This window comes from Hoplias malabaricus, chromosome 5, assembly GCF_029633855.1.
Source record: "Hoplias malabaricus isolate fHopMal1 chromosome 5, fHopMal1.hap1, whole genome shotgun sequence".
Taxonomy (NCBI): Eukaryota; Metazoa; Chordata; class Actinopteri; order Characiformes; family Erythrinidae; genus Hoplias; species Hoplias malabaricus.
The window spans coordinates 26,596,208-26,609,689 of NC_089804.1; the positions used below are offsets into that span (position 1 = coordinate 26,596,208).

Consider the following 13,482-nt stretch of genomic DNA (forward strand, 5'->3'; position numbering starts at 1 on the left):
ATTGCGATCCACAGAATACAGGCATCTTGAGAAGCTGATTGATCTGAGGGAACGATTAGGATGCCTCCTGAAGCTTTCTTCCTGATTGCATTCTGGTCCACTTCCTCTCAGAGTGCTTTATCTAAGAACCTGCAGAATGCAGCTCATAAAATGTGGCCTTCCTGTATTTCATGTTGCATTAGTGGAAGTGACTGAAGGCTGCTCTCTCTCTGCTTTCTGCCCAAACAGGAGCCTCTCTCCACTCCTGCCATTCATGAAGAAACACTAGATGAAGTAAAGGTCTTTCAAATCCTGTGATTCCAAGGCCATATTTGTGTCATCGCTGTTAATTTCTTGCATGGCTTTGAGCATCATTCTCCATAACTCCTACGGTTGTGTTAATAAATATCACGTTTATTTATGTGCTAAAATAAGGATATTACCAGTGTACATAAAAAGACATCGATTCATTCATTCATCATGTCCTTGGGCCTGGTGCTGTGTTTCTTTCAGTTTCAGTTACAATATTCAAAGTGTTTCTGTATATTTGCAAAACTGAAACTGGGATTTGGCATTAACTTGTACAATAACTTCCATAGTGAAATTGTATTAATGACACACCAACATTTATTTTTTTATATTTCATTCAATGTTGGGGGTGTAAGAATTCTGTTGAAGTTATATTAGTTATTAGTTTTTCGTTTTTAATACTTGTAAGCTATAAAACATACTTGCTTCCAAAGACCACCATGCTAGCAGTTGTTTAACCTATACTTCAGGTGCTTGATAAAAGTGTAAGCGTAACATATCTATATTTATTCCGCACAAATAAGGTTTCAGCTTGTTCTCCTAATGAGTATGATAATTAATCTTTCATTTATTATAATTATTATCCATTTTGACCTCGTAATCACACAATGCACAATGCATGCTGAGAAAGTGTAGACTAGCACATGCTCAAGTGACATCTGAAGCCGGCCACTGCACCTGCGAACAAGAAACCATTAATTCTATGTGCTTGGAGGAGAACACTAATCAACAAATTCTGATATGAAAATTTTTAGCTGCCTGCCTTCGCTAGCATTTTTGTTTAAGTGTGATTCCAACATTCGAGAAATTATTGCACACATTTGACTGACATTTCAAACCTTTGCACAATGATTCTGACCTTTTCGAACAGTGACAAGTTTTTAGACAAAGACATAATACAGCTTTAGCCCTTCATGCTGCATGTGTCATCCTCCTCTTCATCTCGATCTCATGCTTGCTCAGTGAGTTACGTTACTGTGGATTATCCCCTTTTGTTTTTAGTTCAGTTTAAAATGATCCCCATCTTCACCATCGCTTCCACCAGCCTCCATTTTCTCATTTAGGATCTCCATCCACACCATTTCTCCTACCAGTCTCCGTTCACTCATTTACATGGCTGGAGGATTAATCCCTCTGTTTCCACAGCGACGGCCTCACTCCTCTGCTGAGGACGAGCAAGAACGGGACGCTGCCGTAACCCTGCGAGACACACACCTGAGCATCGAACGGAAGTGCTCCAGCATGACCGTCAGCTCCACGTCGAGCCTGGAGGCTGAGGCCGACTTCACAACGTTCCTGGAGCTCCACGGAGGCCCTGATGACTTCTCCAGGGCCATGGCCGAGGTGGGCAGGGAAGACTTTGAGGAAACGTCTAGGTTCTACTCAGCCCGGCTCATGGGCTCTCATGACCGGTCACCCATGAAGGAGAAATTACTAGAGGAACGCATCCACTATGAAACAGAACCTGTAAGAAGACATTTGCATCTTTATCTCCAACTGGTCATGGATGGTGTCATCAGAGCTCATATTTACTTTAATGTTCCACCATATTCTGTTTTGTTATTTATATTTCCATGCTATTTTTGTTGTACATGTTTTTATAGAATGTCATGGTTCATTTTTTATTTGGCCTTTTTGATATATTTATTCCATTATATTTGAAGGTTGACTTTGTATTTTTTTCATTTTCATGCATCCTTTTTATTGCGCATATCAGTTATGGTTCATTTTTCATCATGTTCTTTTTGATATTCCCTGATGTTTTCATTTTTCGGGTTGACTTTGTGTTTTATGCTTTCGATTTTATGCTTTCTTTTTTAATGCATGTGATTATGAGGATTCATTGTTCATCCTTTCCTTTCAAATGGTGTTCCATAAATTCATCACCTCGGTTTTAAACGCATCTGCCTTTCAAATCCAGCTGCTGGTTTTGTTCTTAAATCATATGAAAGGACCCATTCCCTTGTGATTACGGTGGCATCAGGCACCACTCAGTATTATTCAAAGTAACTGTAGTAAGTGCTCCAGTTTTTTAATGGAGTAACGGCCTTGTAAACGCTTGTTCTTTCAGCCGCCAGTGGCCAAGAAGGCACCCACTGCAGTGAACGTGGCCCACCAGCTTAAAAGAGGAGACTCCAGAGTAGAACCACATTCAAACGGCTCTGAAATCCCCCACTCTGTTACAGATGCACCAGAGCAGGTGAGAGAGAAACTGTCAGCCTATCGTTCTGTGAAATACACTGGATGAAATAAGATAAGCACCATGCACTAGGAGCTGGCTTTTCAACTGCATAGACTTTGAAATAACAATGTTTATTAAATGTTACTCTGACCAAAATAAAATTTAATCATTTCAACATTTGTAGTTAACACATAGACTTGAGACCGGCACGGTGGTGCAGCAGGGACCTGGAGGTTGTGGGTTCATGTCCCGCTCCGGGTGACTGTCTGTGAGGAGTTTGGTGTGTTCTCCCCGTGTCTGTGTGGGTTTCCTTCGGGTGCTCCGGTTTCCTCCCACAGTCAAAAAACACACGTTGGTAGGTGGATTGGCAATTCAAAAGTGTCCATAGGTTTGAGTGTGTGTGTGTTTGTGTTTGTGTTTGTGTTGCCCTGTGAAGGATTGGTGCCCCCTCCAGGGTGTATTCCCGGTGTAGACCCAATGCGACTCTGAATTGGATAAATGGTTACAGACAATGAATGAATGAATATAGGCTTGACTTCTACAGTTGTGCTGCAGTAGTCTCTACAGGGAGGAGAGCTCACTTCTGATGATGTATGTGTTGAAGATGGAATATAAAACTAGAATTACATTAAGGTGGACACATGCATTTTTTGTAAATGCTAGATGGTTAGTGCAGAAGGAATATATATATAGTCACACAGCTCCAAGGACCTGGAGGTTGTGGGTTCAATTCCCGCTCCGGGTGACTGTCTGTGAGGAGTTGTCCGCGTGGGTTTCCTCCGGGTGCTCCGGTTTCCTCCCACAGTCCAAAAACACATGTTGGTAGGTGGATTGGCAACTCAAAAGTGTCCGTAGGTGTGAGTGAATGTGTGAGTGTGCGAGTGTGTGTTGCCCTGTGAAGGACTGGCGCCCCCTCCAGATTGTATTCCCGCCTTGCGCCCAATGATTCCAGGTAGGCTCTAGACCCACTGTGATAAGCAGTTACAGATAATGGATGGATATATATATATATATATATATATATATATATATATATATATATATATTATAATGGTACTGAAATAAGACAAATATCAGTTCTGTGTTTACATTTAAAAAAGAATTGTTTCCGAATATTTTGTCTTTTTCCTTTTCCTTTTTTTTAATGTGCCAACAATCACAGCAACACAATTTCTTTTGGTTTTGAGGTTTAAAACACTGAACACAGATGGCCAAGTATGAGTTCATATCTCATTAGGTTTTTTAGGTTTAATAAACAACGATATTTAAAAACAAGTCATTGCCAATCCTTACTAAACCATTTCACTTGCAGTGTCTCATGCTCTACTGACTGAGCCCACCTGGACAGCTTCCACCAAATCATAAACACATCACTGTAAAAATCAGATTTACACCAGCGTAATTGGTTTAGTGGATTTGTAGGTGTTTTACTGGTTAATTGGTTTGGTGCTGTTTGGCCATTACATAATAGTTTCATTTCCCAAAGCCAATAGCTTTGGTAACGTTTTCCTTGTGACTGCAATATTTTCCGCTGCTGTTTGACAGTGTCAGGAAAGTGTTAGGAGATTAGAAAATCGACAGGAAATTAATGAGAGAAAAGAAAGAAGACGATTCATTTATCTCCAGAGGCTGTGAGTGTGTGTGTGTGTGTGTATGTATGAGTGTGTGTGAGTGACTGAGCAACTACATTCGTGTGTACCCCACAGGTGTCTTATTAAAATTTAATCACAGCATTCCGCCGCGCCATTCATCTCGCTAACCTGATGAGCCGAGGCAATTATTTTTAGAGGATGTCTTTGAAGTTGCTCGAGTGAGTGTAGGAGAGGCTAAGTTTGAGGTGTGTGTAAAAGTGCTCAGGAGACAATGTGAGTGCCATGCAAATGTGTGAGCATCCTAACGTGGACACGGTGTGTATCAGGAGCCTGTGGAGGAGGTGCTGAAAGGTGGGGGTGATGTCAACTGTCAGGAGATGGTGGTCTCCAACAATGATGTCATCCAGCCACAGGAGGGGGATATGGTAGGTTTATGTTTCTGACTAGGCTTAGTGTATCAACCTCTGCTTAAGGATTCTGCATGTGACCTGAAAGCTTGGCTCTAAATGTCACCTGTCCTTGTTCATGTTCTCGATTACGTCCAGGCTTCACCTTTCTGTTTCTGTGTGTTGTCCAAGTTCTTTAACAAAATCTCCAAAGACTGGTCAAAGCTGTACCTTTTCTAGGAACAACAACACTGCTTTTCTGTGTCAGTGCAATGGCGCTCTGCTTCTTGCAACCTTACATTGAAAGCTGTCTCCTTGCTGTTATTTCTTCTGCTTCTGGCTTGTTCTAAACCAACACTGCCCTCTACTGAACAACATCCCAAATTTTATCTGTCATTAAAGGGCCCATATCTCACCATTCTTCAAAATGACTTCACTTTAGGATATTTGTATAGGTGTGTATGCCATAAACAGTCATAAATATAATGACCATTCCCCTCCCTCTCTATATCCCTTAGGATTAATCAGGCTATTTATGTTACCGTGCCTTTAAGACTGAAATGACCTCAATTCTGACTAGCTGATAAACCTGACCATTCAAAACCCAGTCCAGACTGAAACACCACTTATAACTTCAGCATGAACAGGTTAGGCTCAACTAATATAGACTGGGAATACTGTGGGTATGTGACATCAAAAAACCAGTCCATTCAAAATTACCTGCTTTTTGCAAAAAAAAAAAAGTAACGAATGAGAATACATGGTAGGTTTTGATACAAAATCTTTGTACAAACAAACAACAAAAAGGTGTTTAAGATTCCCGCGATATGGACCCTTTACGATACAACACTACCAGCTACACACTGTCTGTCAGCTGTTGCTTTCCAATGAAAACTGCTGTTTGGATCCGCAGCAAACTGGAGCCTGATGCATGTTCAGTACCGAGGACCTTTTGTAATCTCCTGTGCTAAAGATCCTCTTAATTTTTCAGAGTCAGACAGAGAGTAGGATAAAGGAAGCTAAAGAGAATGGCTCCCCTGTGAGTACACACACACACACACACACACACAAACACACATACAAACACACACGCACACACACACACACACACACACACACACACATACCTGTCAAATTCAAAACACCCTACTTTATATTCACTCCCAGAGGTTTTACTAAATATATAATCATATTTAATATGCATTTCTGTGAGGATTTGATTGCTTTCAGATCTGAGCAGTTGTGAGCTCAGGTACCATTTAAAATCTTTTCATCAATTTTTGGATAGTTCTCTATGACTCCAGAAACATAATAAATGCTTGTGGAATTTATACGCTGCTATCATTAGGCTTTGGTTGTGATAACATTATGCTCATGTGTGATGCTGCCAGAGTGTTATATTCTTTTGACTATGCTTAAAAATGGAGATTATGTAAGCTGTGAGTGCACATACAAATGTCTGTCAAGGTCACACTTTAAACTAGTGGAACAGAAGTGGTGTCTGGATACTTTTAGAAATGTAGTGTTATTGTTGAGCCATTATTTTCCCACTCTACACAGAATGTAATGAGATGCCCATGTATATTGGAACAAGGACACATGGTGTCATTGATTCAAAGCCATGTAAAATGCCCTGTTTTGAAGCCTTCTGTTAAAAATGAGTGAGTTTGTTTGCTGTTTACAAGCTGGTTCCAAGAGGTGTTTCGCATCTTAAAGTGTCAAAAGTAACACTAGTGTTGTGTGACTTTTCTCCAGCTGAAAACAAGAATTTTGGGTCGGGAGTCCGTCACATCTCCTCTCACCATCACCAATGAAAACGTTACCTCAGCAACAACTCAAGTCACCAAGGTAACACATCTGTTACAAACCAAATATGGAATGAAACAACTCCTCTATAGGTGTTAAAATGTGTAAACTATGTATAAAGCATGTTTGTAATATCAAGATTTGTGGAAAATGTTGACTGAAAAGTAATTTAGGACTATTATAAACCTAATATAGGTAAATATATATAAATATATATTTATATTAATTTAGTTAATGTTCTTTGAAGAGTTCTTTGATGTAATTCACCCTTTTTAATTAAATGTCCAGTATTTGCCTAATACCGGAGCCTAGAACCAAAATAAACACCAGTCACTTTGAGATGTTTGGATTATTTTTGAAGGCTGTGGTGAACATTTGCCTCTTAACAGCCAGGAACAGCACAAAGTTTAATTCTACTTTAATAACTTTGCGACACACTTAGCTGTCCACAGTATCTCTGAAGGATGTTAAAGTTAATGGCCTAAACTGTTGTCCTATGTAAATATGTTCATGGGTGTGACATCACAAGGTTTACAGTAGTACACAGTTTTTGTAGCATTATAAAATATCCTTAAAAAGCAAGGAAAAGTAATATTGCTCAATATTAATGAATGCTGAATAGATTTCATGTCCTTCGTAGACCAACCTGTGAATCTTATATCTGTCATAAAGTAACTGAGTGACCCAGTTAGTACAGTGTACCAATAATATATGCAACACATTTGCAGGCCCAAAAGCAGTAGGCTAATTACTGTGATGAATTAACTTCTGTTGCCATGATTTAGGAAGAAAGATGGAAGAACTTTAGAGACGGATACTAGAGAGCCACTCTAAGAATATGGATATTCCTGTCTGCAGAAAACTGTCATACAATTTCAGCATGAGCCCCCAGGCTTATTTCCTCACATCCCCTCATATCAGTTAGCTTTGCTAGTGGGATTAGCAGCACACCCATAAAGCGAATTCCATCTGCCGGCTTGAGTCAAGCACTCTCCGTTCTGTAAAGTGAAGAAATATACTTTACTTTTTTCGGCAGGAGTTTAGTTAGATGACAGACAGGACATACCTACTGATTCAAAACTTTGCCAAAATCATTGTCAGCGTTCCTTCTTCATTGCCCTTTAGAAGGATCCCCAGTGCTACCTTTAAAATTGTGCCAAAACTTCGGACAAATACTTGTTCAAAGACTGCTAGATGTCCAGCGCTGCACAACACAATGTCTTCTCAAGTGAAATCATCTTTACTCAAGTCTGTCTAGTGTTTCTCTTTCACAGGCTGTTGAAAGTATATTATTGGATTATGTACATTTTTACCAGACACTTTTTTTGGTCTCTTTTAATTTCACAGATACAGTCATTGGCAGATACAATTAAAGTGTTCTGACAATATAGTAATATCATTTGACTTGGTAAGTTTACGAAAACAAGTACAAAAATAAAAGTCAAAGTGGAATAAAAAAAATCTAATAGATTCTAGCATTAATCACAAACCTTAGATCTATCAACTTGCTTTAAAATGATTTCACTTGACAAGGCATCGTGTTTTGCAGTGTGTTGGTGGAGCGAGGGTTTAGTTCAACAAAATCCAGCCTAGAAACCACTGTAGTTTGATGCACATTCCAAAAATACTATTCATGCTATCAGCTGAACCCATACAAAGGCATCTTTTAAACCTAGAACGTGCCATTTGCTAAGTTTCTATGCACCAAATCTACACCAGCTATTATACATATACCCCTGATTTTCATTTGCAGACAGTTAAAGGGGGATACTCAGAGACGAGGATCGAGAAAAGGATCATTATCACAGGAGACGATGCGGTGGATCAACATCAGGTAAAAAACCTATGATGTGTAAATTAATACATGTTTATTTTCCCTGTGGGTGATATTGTTCTATCCCAGTGTTTTCTGCTCTTTTCAGGCTCTTGCTTTGGCAATTCAGGAGGCCAAACAGCAGCATCCGGACATGCTGGTCACTAAGGCTGTGGTCGTCAGGGAAACAGAATCTTCCTCTGAAGAGAAACACAGGACATCCGAGGTGCGCTGAACCTCCACATTTGAGGGACCACTGTCTACTGCTTACATTTCATTCTTGAGATGAAGAGTTGATGGGTTTGATTCATTAAAGCCTAATGGTGCTAGTCAGAAGAACCCTAACCCAAGCTCATAATTGAAAGTTACATGTACAAAATGGTTGATTAAAGCAACAAGTGTATACCATTTTCCCTTTTAACCCAAATGTATTCAGTCTGTTGTGTCTCTGTGTGTGTGTCCAGTCCTGATCACAGGTGGACTTGTGATTGGAGAGTGAGGAGAGGAGCCTGATGTCAAGCCCTACCTTCTACACCAAGCTCTGTGAGGCTAAGCTATGCTACTGTAACAACACAGGCCAATAATATACACCACTGACCAATCCTGCATCCAGCAACAAGTTCCTTCGGTACAGAACACAGTTCCACAGTTCCTCCTCCCTCTGCTATCAGACTGTGAGACTTCATTCAAGGCAACCTTGAGATATCATCTCTTTACCAATACACTCCTCCATATTGGCGTCTAAATCAACTATGGCTCGTCTAATACTACTACTGCTCACATCTCCAACTAGCATGACATATCGCTGTCTTCGAAAAGGTGTCGCTCTTGAATTGTATAAATGTCGATAGAGTTTATTCTCCAGTTTTAGCTTGTTATAACTGTGGAACTCGGAAAACACTGAATCCTGAGATTTGACGAGTGGGAAACAAGTGACCCAGTGTCCATCTCTTATGCAGAGCTCCATCCTGTGTGGTCAGCATCGTCTCCAGTCAAGCATTGTTTGAGTTTACATCCTTTCGAACCCTTGCTCTGAGAAGTTTGCCTGCCTAGTCCTACCTGCTCACTGTGGAATACTCTTTCGCGCTGTCCTCTAAAAGGGTCATCATGAAGATTCTGCTCTCTCTCTCTCTCCTTCATGCATGACTTTAGAGGAGATACGAAGGCAGAAACCGGACGCTCTGGGGTGATGGTCAGCTGTCACTGCTTGCTGTCACCTGTGTGACATATATCTAGTAAACCGCTCTCTTTTTAGCTTTGTAAAGGTTTTTAAAAATGATAAACGATCAAAAAAAAAAGGTTTGCTCGTTAATTACAGTTCCAACATATTTATCGATCATCACCTACATATGCATGACTGGAAGAGCTGGTGTGGATGGAGAAAGATGTAATGCATACGGAGATCGCAACTCATAATATGAACCAGCAGCTGCTTCGGCAGTGGATTGTATCAGCTTGGATTCCATTTCATATAAGGCTTCATCCACAGGTGTAGGAAAGTTCTTGAAAAGTTTGTTTTTCTTTTGTCCCGTTGTCCACAAGAAAATAGTATTTTTGGTCATAGAAAATGTATCGTTTATAAACATAACAGCATCAGCTTGAGCATGTTTGGTCCTGTTTTCCGCATGAGTTCAGTGTCAGGCCTTGCGTTTCTGACATTACTGATTATGACTAGTTTCTCTGTGGTGAATATTATAGAGATTGTTTATAGTGTTTTCAAATTACACCACAATTTACACAGCAAGACCATGCACATGAACCGCCTCTTCTTCTGTGATAGATTGCCAAAAGACGAGCCTTTAGAAAGCTACTAGAAAAGTGAGGGTGGTGGGAGGTCCATGAGTTTTTAGTCATTTCCTTATCCGTGTCTTCTGAAATCAATGTTATTAATGGCCAATTCACCCCCACAACACTACAGTTTCACTGCTCCAGAGCCCAGCCCTTTGGGCCTTATTTCCTTCTAGTGAACGCTTGGTATTGGTAGTGAGCTGGTGCACTGTGATATAGTCAATAAACATTTTGGAGTCATTACAATAAAAAAAGCAATTTGTCAAATTTGTCCATTTTTATTTATTATCTACACATTTGTGCTCCATATTTGGCAGGTTTACATGAGTAATGATTTGTCAGGGAGTTTAACATCAGATTCTAGGATGTATTTTTACCTCGCTTGAGCTTTACATTTTTCATTTAATTTTTTTAATCACAGGAAAAAGCTTTTCTGAAATGTCTCGAAACCTGTGGATGAGGCCTGAGATGTGAAATATATCTGAGCATCATGCAGAGAAACATCATGGTTACGCTTTCTTTTTTTCTGTTTTATTGCCTCTGATTGTTTAAAAATAAGGCCCTGTACTGTCTCTTACTTGATATTCTAGAAATTACTCTAAACAATGTGGACTATAGTCCCCACATATATATCAGTTACAAGAGGATTTAAAGAAAAGAATTTTAATATAAATGTTTTATATAAAATAATTTCCATGGGAGAAAGTTTTTATTTTTGAGTTCTATTTTAAGTTATGGTATATGAGTCTGAAATATATTTATAAGAATTGTGAATGTGAGATGTGGGGTTTCCCAGTGTGTCCCAGTTACATCACTGTACAAACTGGTCCCTTTTAGACACAGTCTGGCTCCGTAGTGTGAGGATTAGTCATCGATACAATACACAAAGTAGTACGTCAAAAATATATACAGCTTATGTTGTGGAACATGCTGAAAACATACAAGAGCTTATTTCATTTTTAAAAGTGCAGTGCTCTTCTGATGGAGTCTAACTTAGTTTTTCTGTGCAGATATGTACTGTCAGAGACCACCTTAATTGTCTTGTGAAGCCAAATAACTAACCCGGTACTGTATATTGTAGATGAATGTCAGATGTGTTCTATAAAGCCTCTTCAAAAGCAACTGTCTTTAGGCATTGTTTACATCCATAGGCTGAAGACATACTCCAAAATGGTAGCTGGTTTTGCTTGTTAAATTCTCTTCTATACCACCTCTGTAACAGTTGAATTACTATTATGCATTTCAAAGAACTGATAGAATATATATTGTCACTGTCATTAATAACCCCAGCTGCCATTGTGAGAACATTTCTGACTGACAGAAATGGTCTAAAAAAAGCTACAAATAACAGCTTCATGCACCTTCATATGGCTGGTACAACATCAATCAAGTGCTAATGTTGCTAAGAGTAAAGCCCAGCTATTAGCCGTCAGTTAGCATGATGTAAAAACTTAGCACCTTCATGATGGCGGCTGTTTAGGTTCATACTCTGGCTCTGTCCCAATCCATGCCCTAAAGCCCTTTAGAAGTGCACACATTTGTGACCTTGTTGAAGAGAAAACAACCTTTTAAGTGTAAAAGATAATGTCAATAACGTGCAGCTAAAAAGTGCCCTAAAAACACCCATTAAACGGATAAAATAATATATTTTTCGTATTTTGAAGGACTGGCGCCCTCTCCAGGGTGTATTCCCGCCTTGCGCCCAATGATTCCAAGTAGGCTCTGAACCCACCGTGACCCTGAACTGGATAAACGTTTACAGATAATGGATTTTACGTATTTTTCTAGGCAGCAAGTGTGAGTAATGGGACAGTACCAAATTAGCAACTTTAGCACTGATCCACTGCTTTGGGTATTGATTTTGAAATGTTCCTCTTTGTTTTCTTGCTCACTGTAGCCCCCTAGGGGACGGGAAGACCCTGTAGGTGTGTGTGATTTGCAGTTAGCTTTTTTTTATTATTTTATTTTTTCTAAATCTGTGGGTGGAAAAAAAACACTGTTATGTGATTTCTAGGTTTTGTTTAGTCTGACATCACTGGATTTGCTGATGACTGTTTTGTTTGCTGAGAAGGGTCTTGGTCCACATGCTCATTTTGTTTTTGTCTGCCTGCTCTAAAAAGAGTGTTATCCTTTTTTGGTGCTGATTTGTCGGAAGGAGGGATGGTGTGGCTGTGTAAACAGAAGAATACAGAGGGAATATAATGTAGACACATAAATGAAAATGGAGAATGTGCAGTTGAGTACCAATGTAAATGCAGTTGACATGTAAAGCGAATTACATGTACTTTGTAAATAGTGTCACTGCTGAGGACTGTTACAGCGCCAAATGGGAAAGGACTGTCCAAACTTTTCTGGGTGCCTTACCGTCAGAGTCACTGCCACTAGAGGCAATGGACCAAAGGTGGGATCCACTGAAATTTCGGAGATACAGATGAGCGTCGACCACTGGATGACCACAGGATGACCACTAGATTAAGGCAAAAGTGCCTTGTATATATTTGCACAGAGAGCTTCTCCACTTTCAGACATAGCTCTTGTTGCTACAGGCATTTCAGGATTGATTTTGCGATCGTAAAACAGCATGGTCCTCTCCCAGGGCTGGAGGCAGAGCTGATTGACACACAGCAGCCAGTCCCACAACTACAGAATGAGAGTTCAGCCACTGGCTCCATTTCTGTTTCTAATGCTCTGTGCATGGCATGAAGCATTGGCCTTCCCAATACTGTTCCAAATGTCCTCCTCCCTTCAGTTTACACCTCCTCTACTCTTCAGTCACCTAGTGCTTGATGGTGTGTTTTTTGCTGTATTTGCATTAAGTCTAAATGGAATACATGAATACATCAAATAAATGTCTAAGTACCAGACGCTCACAGTCAGCTGTTGTCGTGCAAACTACAATCCAGCCCTTAACTCACACAGGCACAAAGATCTTTTACATATATCACTTTTAAATGTGCACTAACAAAATACACCCTGTTGAATCTTATAGAATAAAGGTTTGAAATGGTCATTTAAATAAGAAATTAACCCCGAGAACAAATATGAATAAAATATATTAATATTCTTGGTTATGGACATCTGAGAGTGACTGTTATGTCATATGTGTAATATTAATTAATGAGCCTTTTACACACAATCACCCATAAAATCTTTAGTAAAGTATGTCCAGCTTACATCATTGACTGAACACTAACGATTAAAAACTAATACCCCGCCGTGTCCAGCAGATGGCAGCACTGACCTTCCTCAAAACTCAGACTCAACAACAGCCACGAGGCCTTAAGGCCGCCATCACTCACGGCTGTAATCATAAAGCCCAAGAAAATGCAAATTAATCATCAGAAGCTCAACAAAACAAGCCAGTGTGTAATTATACGTCTATAACCGATGTAAGCCTTGATTCAAAGAGAAGCTGCAGTGAGATGTATTTTGTCATTCCGTCCCATTTAGCCCGAGGGCTGTGCGAGAGCCCGGTGCAGTCTGAGCCTAACAGATTGCCATGGATCGGAACCTATCTGGCTTTAATTGAGAATCTCTATTTTGGGCGCAGCTTCAATTAAGCTGCAGTGATTTTGGAAGTGTGGAGGAAAACGAGTGAGTAAAGGAGAGGCTTTGCCTTAATCCCAG

The 13,482-nt window shown here is 39.9% G+C and overlaps 1 protein-coding gene across 11 annotated transcripts in view; it reads left to right on the forward strand.

Moving 5' to 3' along the window:
* Positions 1 to 12,883, forward strand: part of LOC136697153 (band 4.1-like protein 1) — a 120,488-nt gene extending 107,605 nt beyond the window's left edge. For 5 of the 11 annotated variants that reach the window (XM_066672124.1, XM_066672123.1, XM_066672128.1 and 2 more), the window contains 9 exons: positions 229 to 279; positions 1,435 to 1,755; positions 2,360 to 2,488; positions 4,389 to 4,487; positions 5,440 to 5,487; positions 6,204 to 6,296; positions 8,008 to 8,088; positions 8,177 to 8,293; positions 8,532 to 12,883. In XM_066672124.1, the coding sequence (XP_066528221.1) occupies positions 229 to 279; positions 1,435 to 1,755; positions 2,360 to 2,488; positions 4,389 to 4,487; positions 5,440 to 5,487; positions 6,204 to 6,296; positions 8,008 to 8,088; positions 8,177 to 8,293; positions 8,532 to 8,537 (945 nt within the window). In that variant the 3' untranslated portion in view covers positions 8,538 to 12,883. The remainder of the gene's footprint in view (positions 1 to 228; positions 280 to 1,434; positions 1,756 to 2,359; positions 2,489 to 4,388; positions 4,488 to 5,439; positions 5,488 to 6,203; positions 6,297 to 8,007; positions 8,089 to 8,176; positions 8,294 to 8,531) is intronic. The other 6 variants (XM_066672127.1, XM_066672133.1, XM_066672129.1 and 3 more) reach the window with 4 other exon arrangements.
* The last annotated feature ends 599 nt before the right edge of the window (positions 12,884 to 13,482 follow it).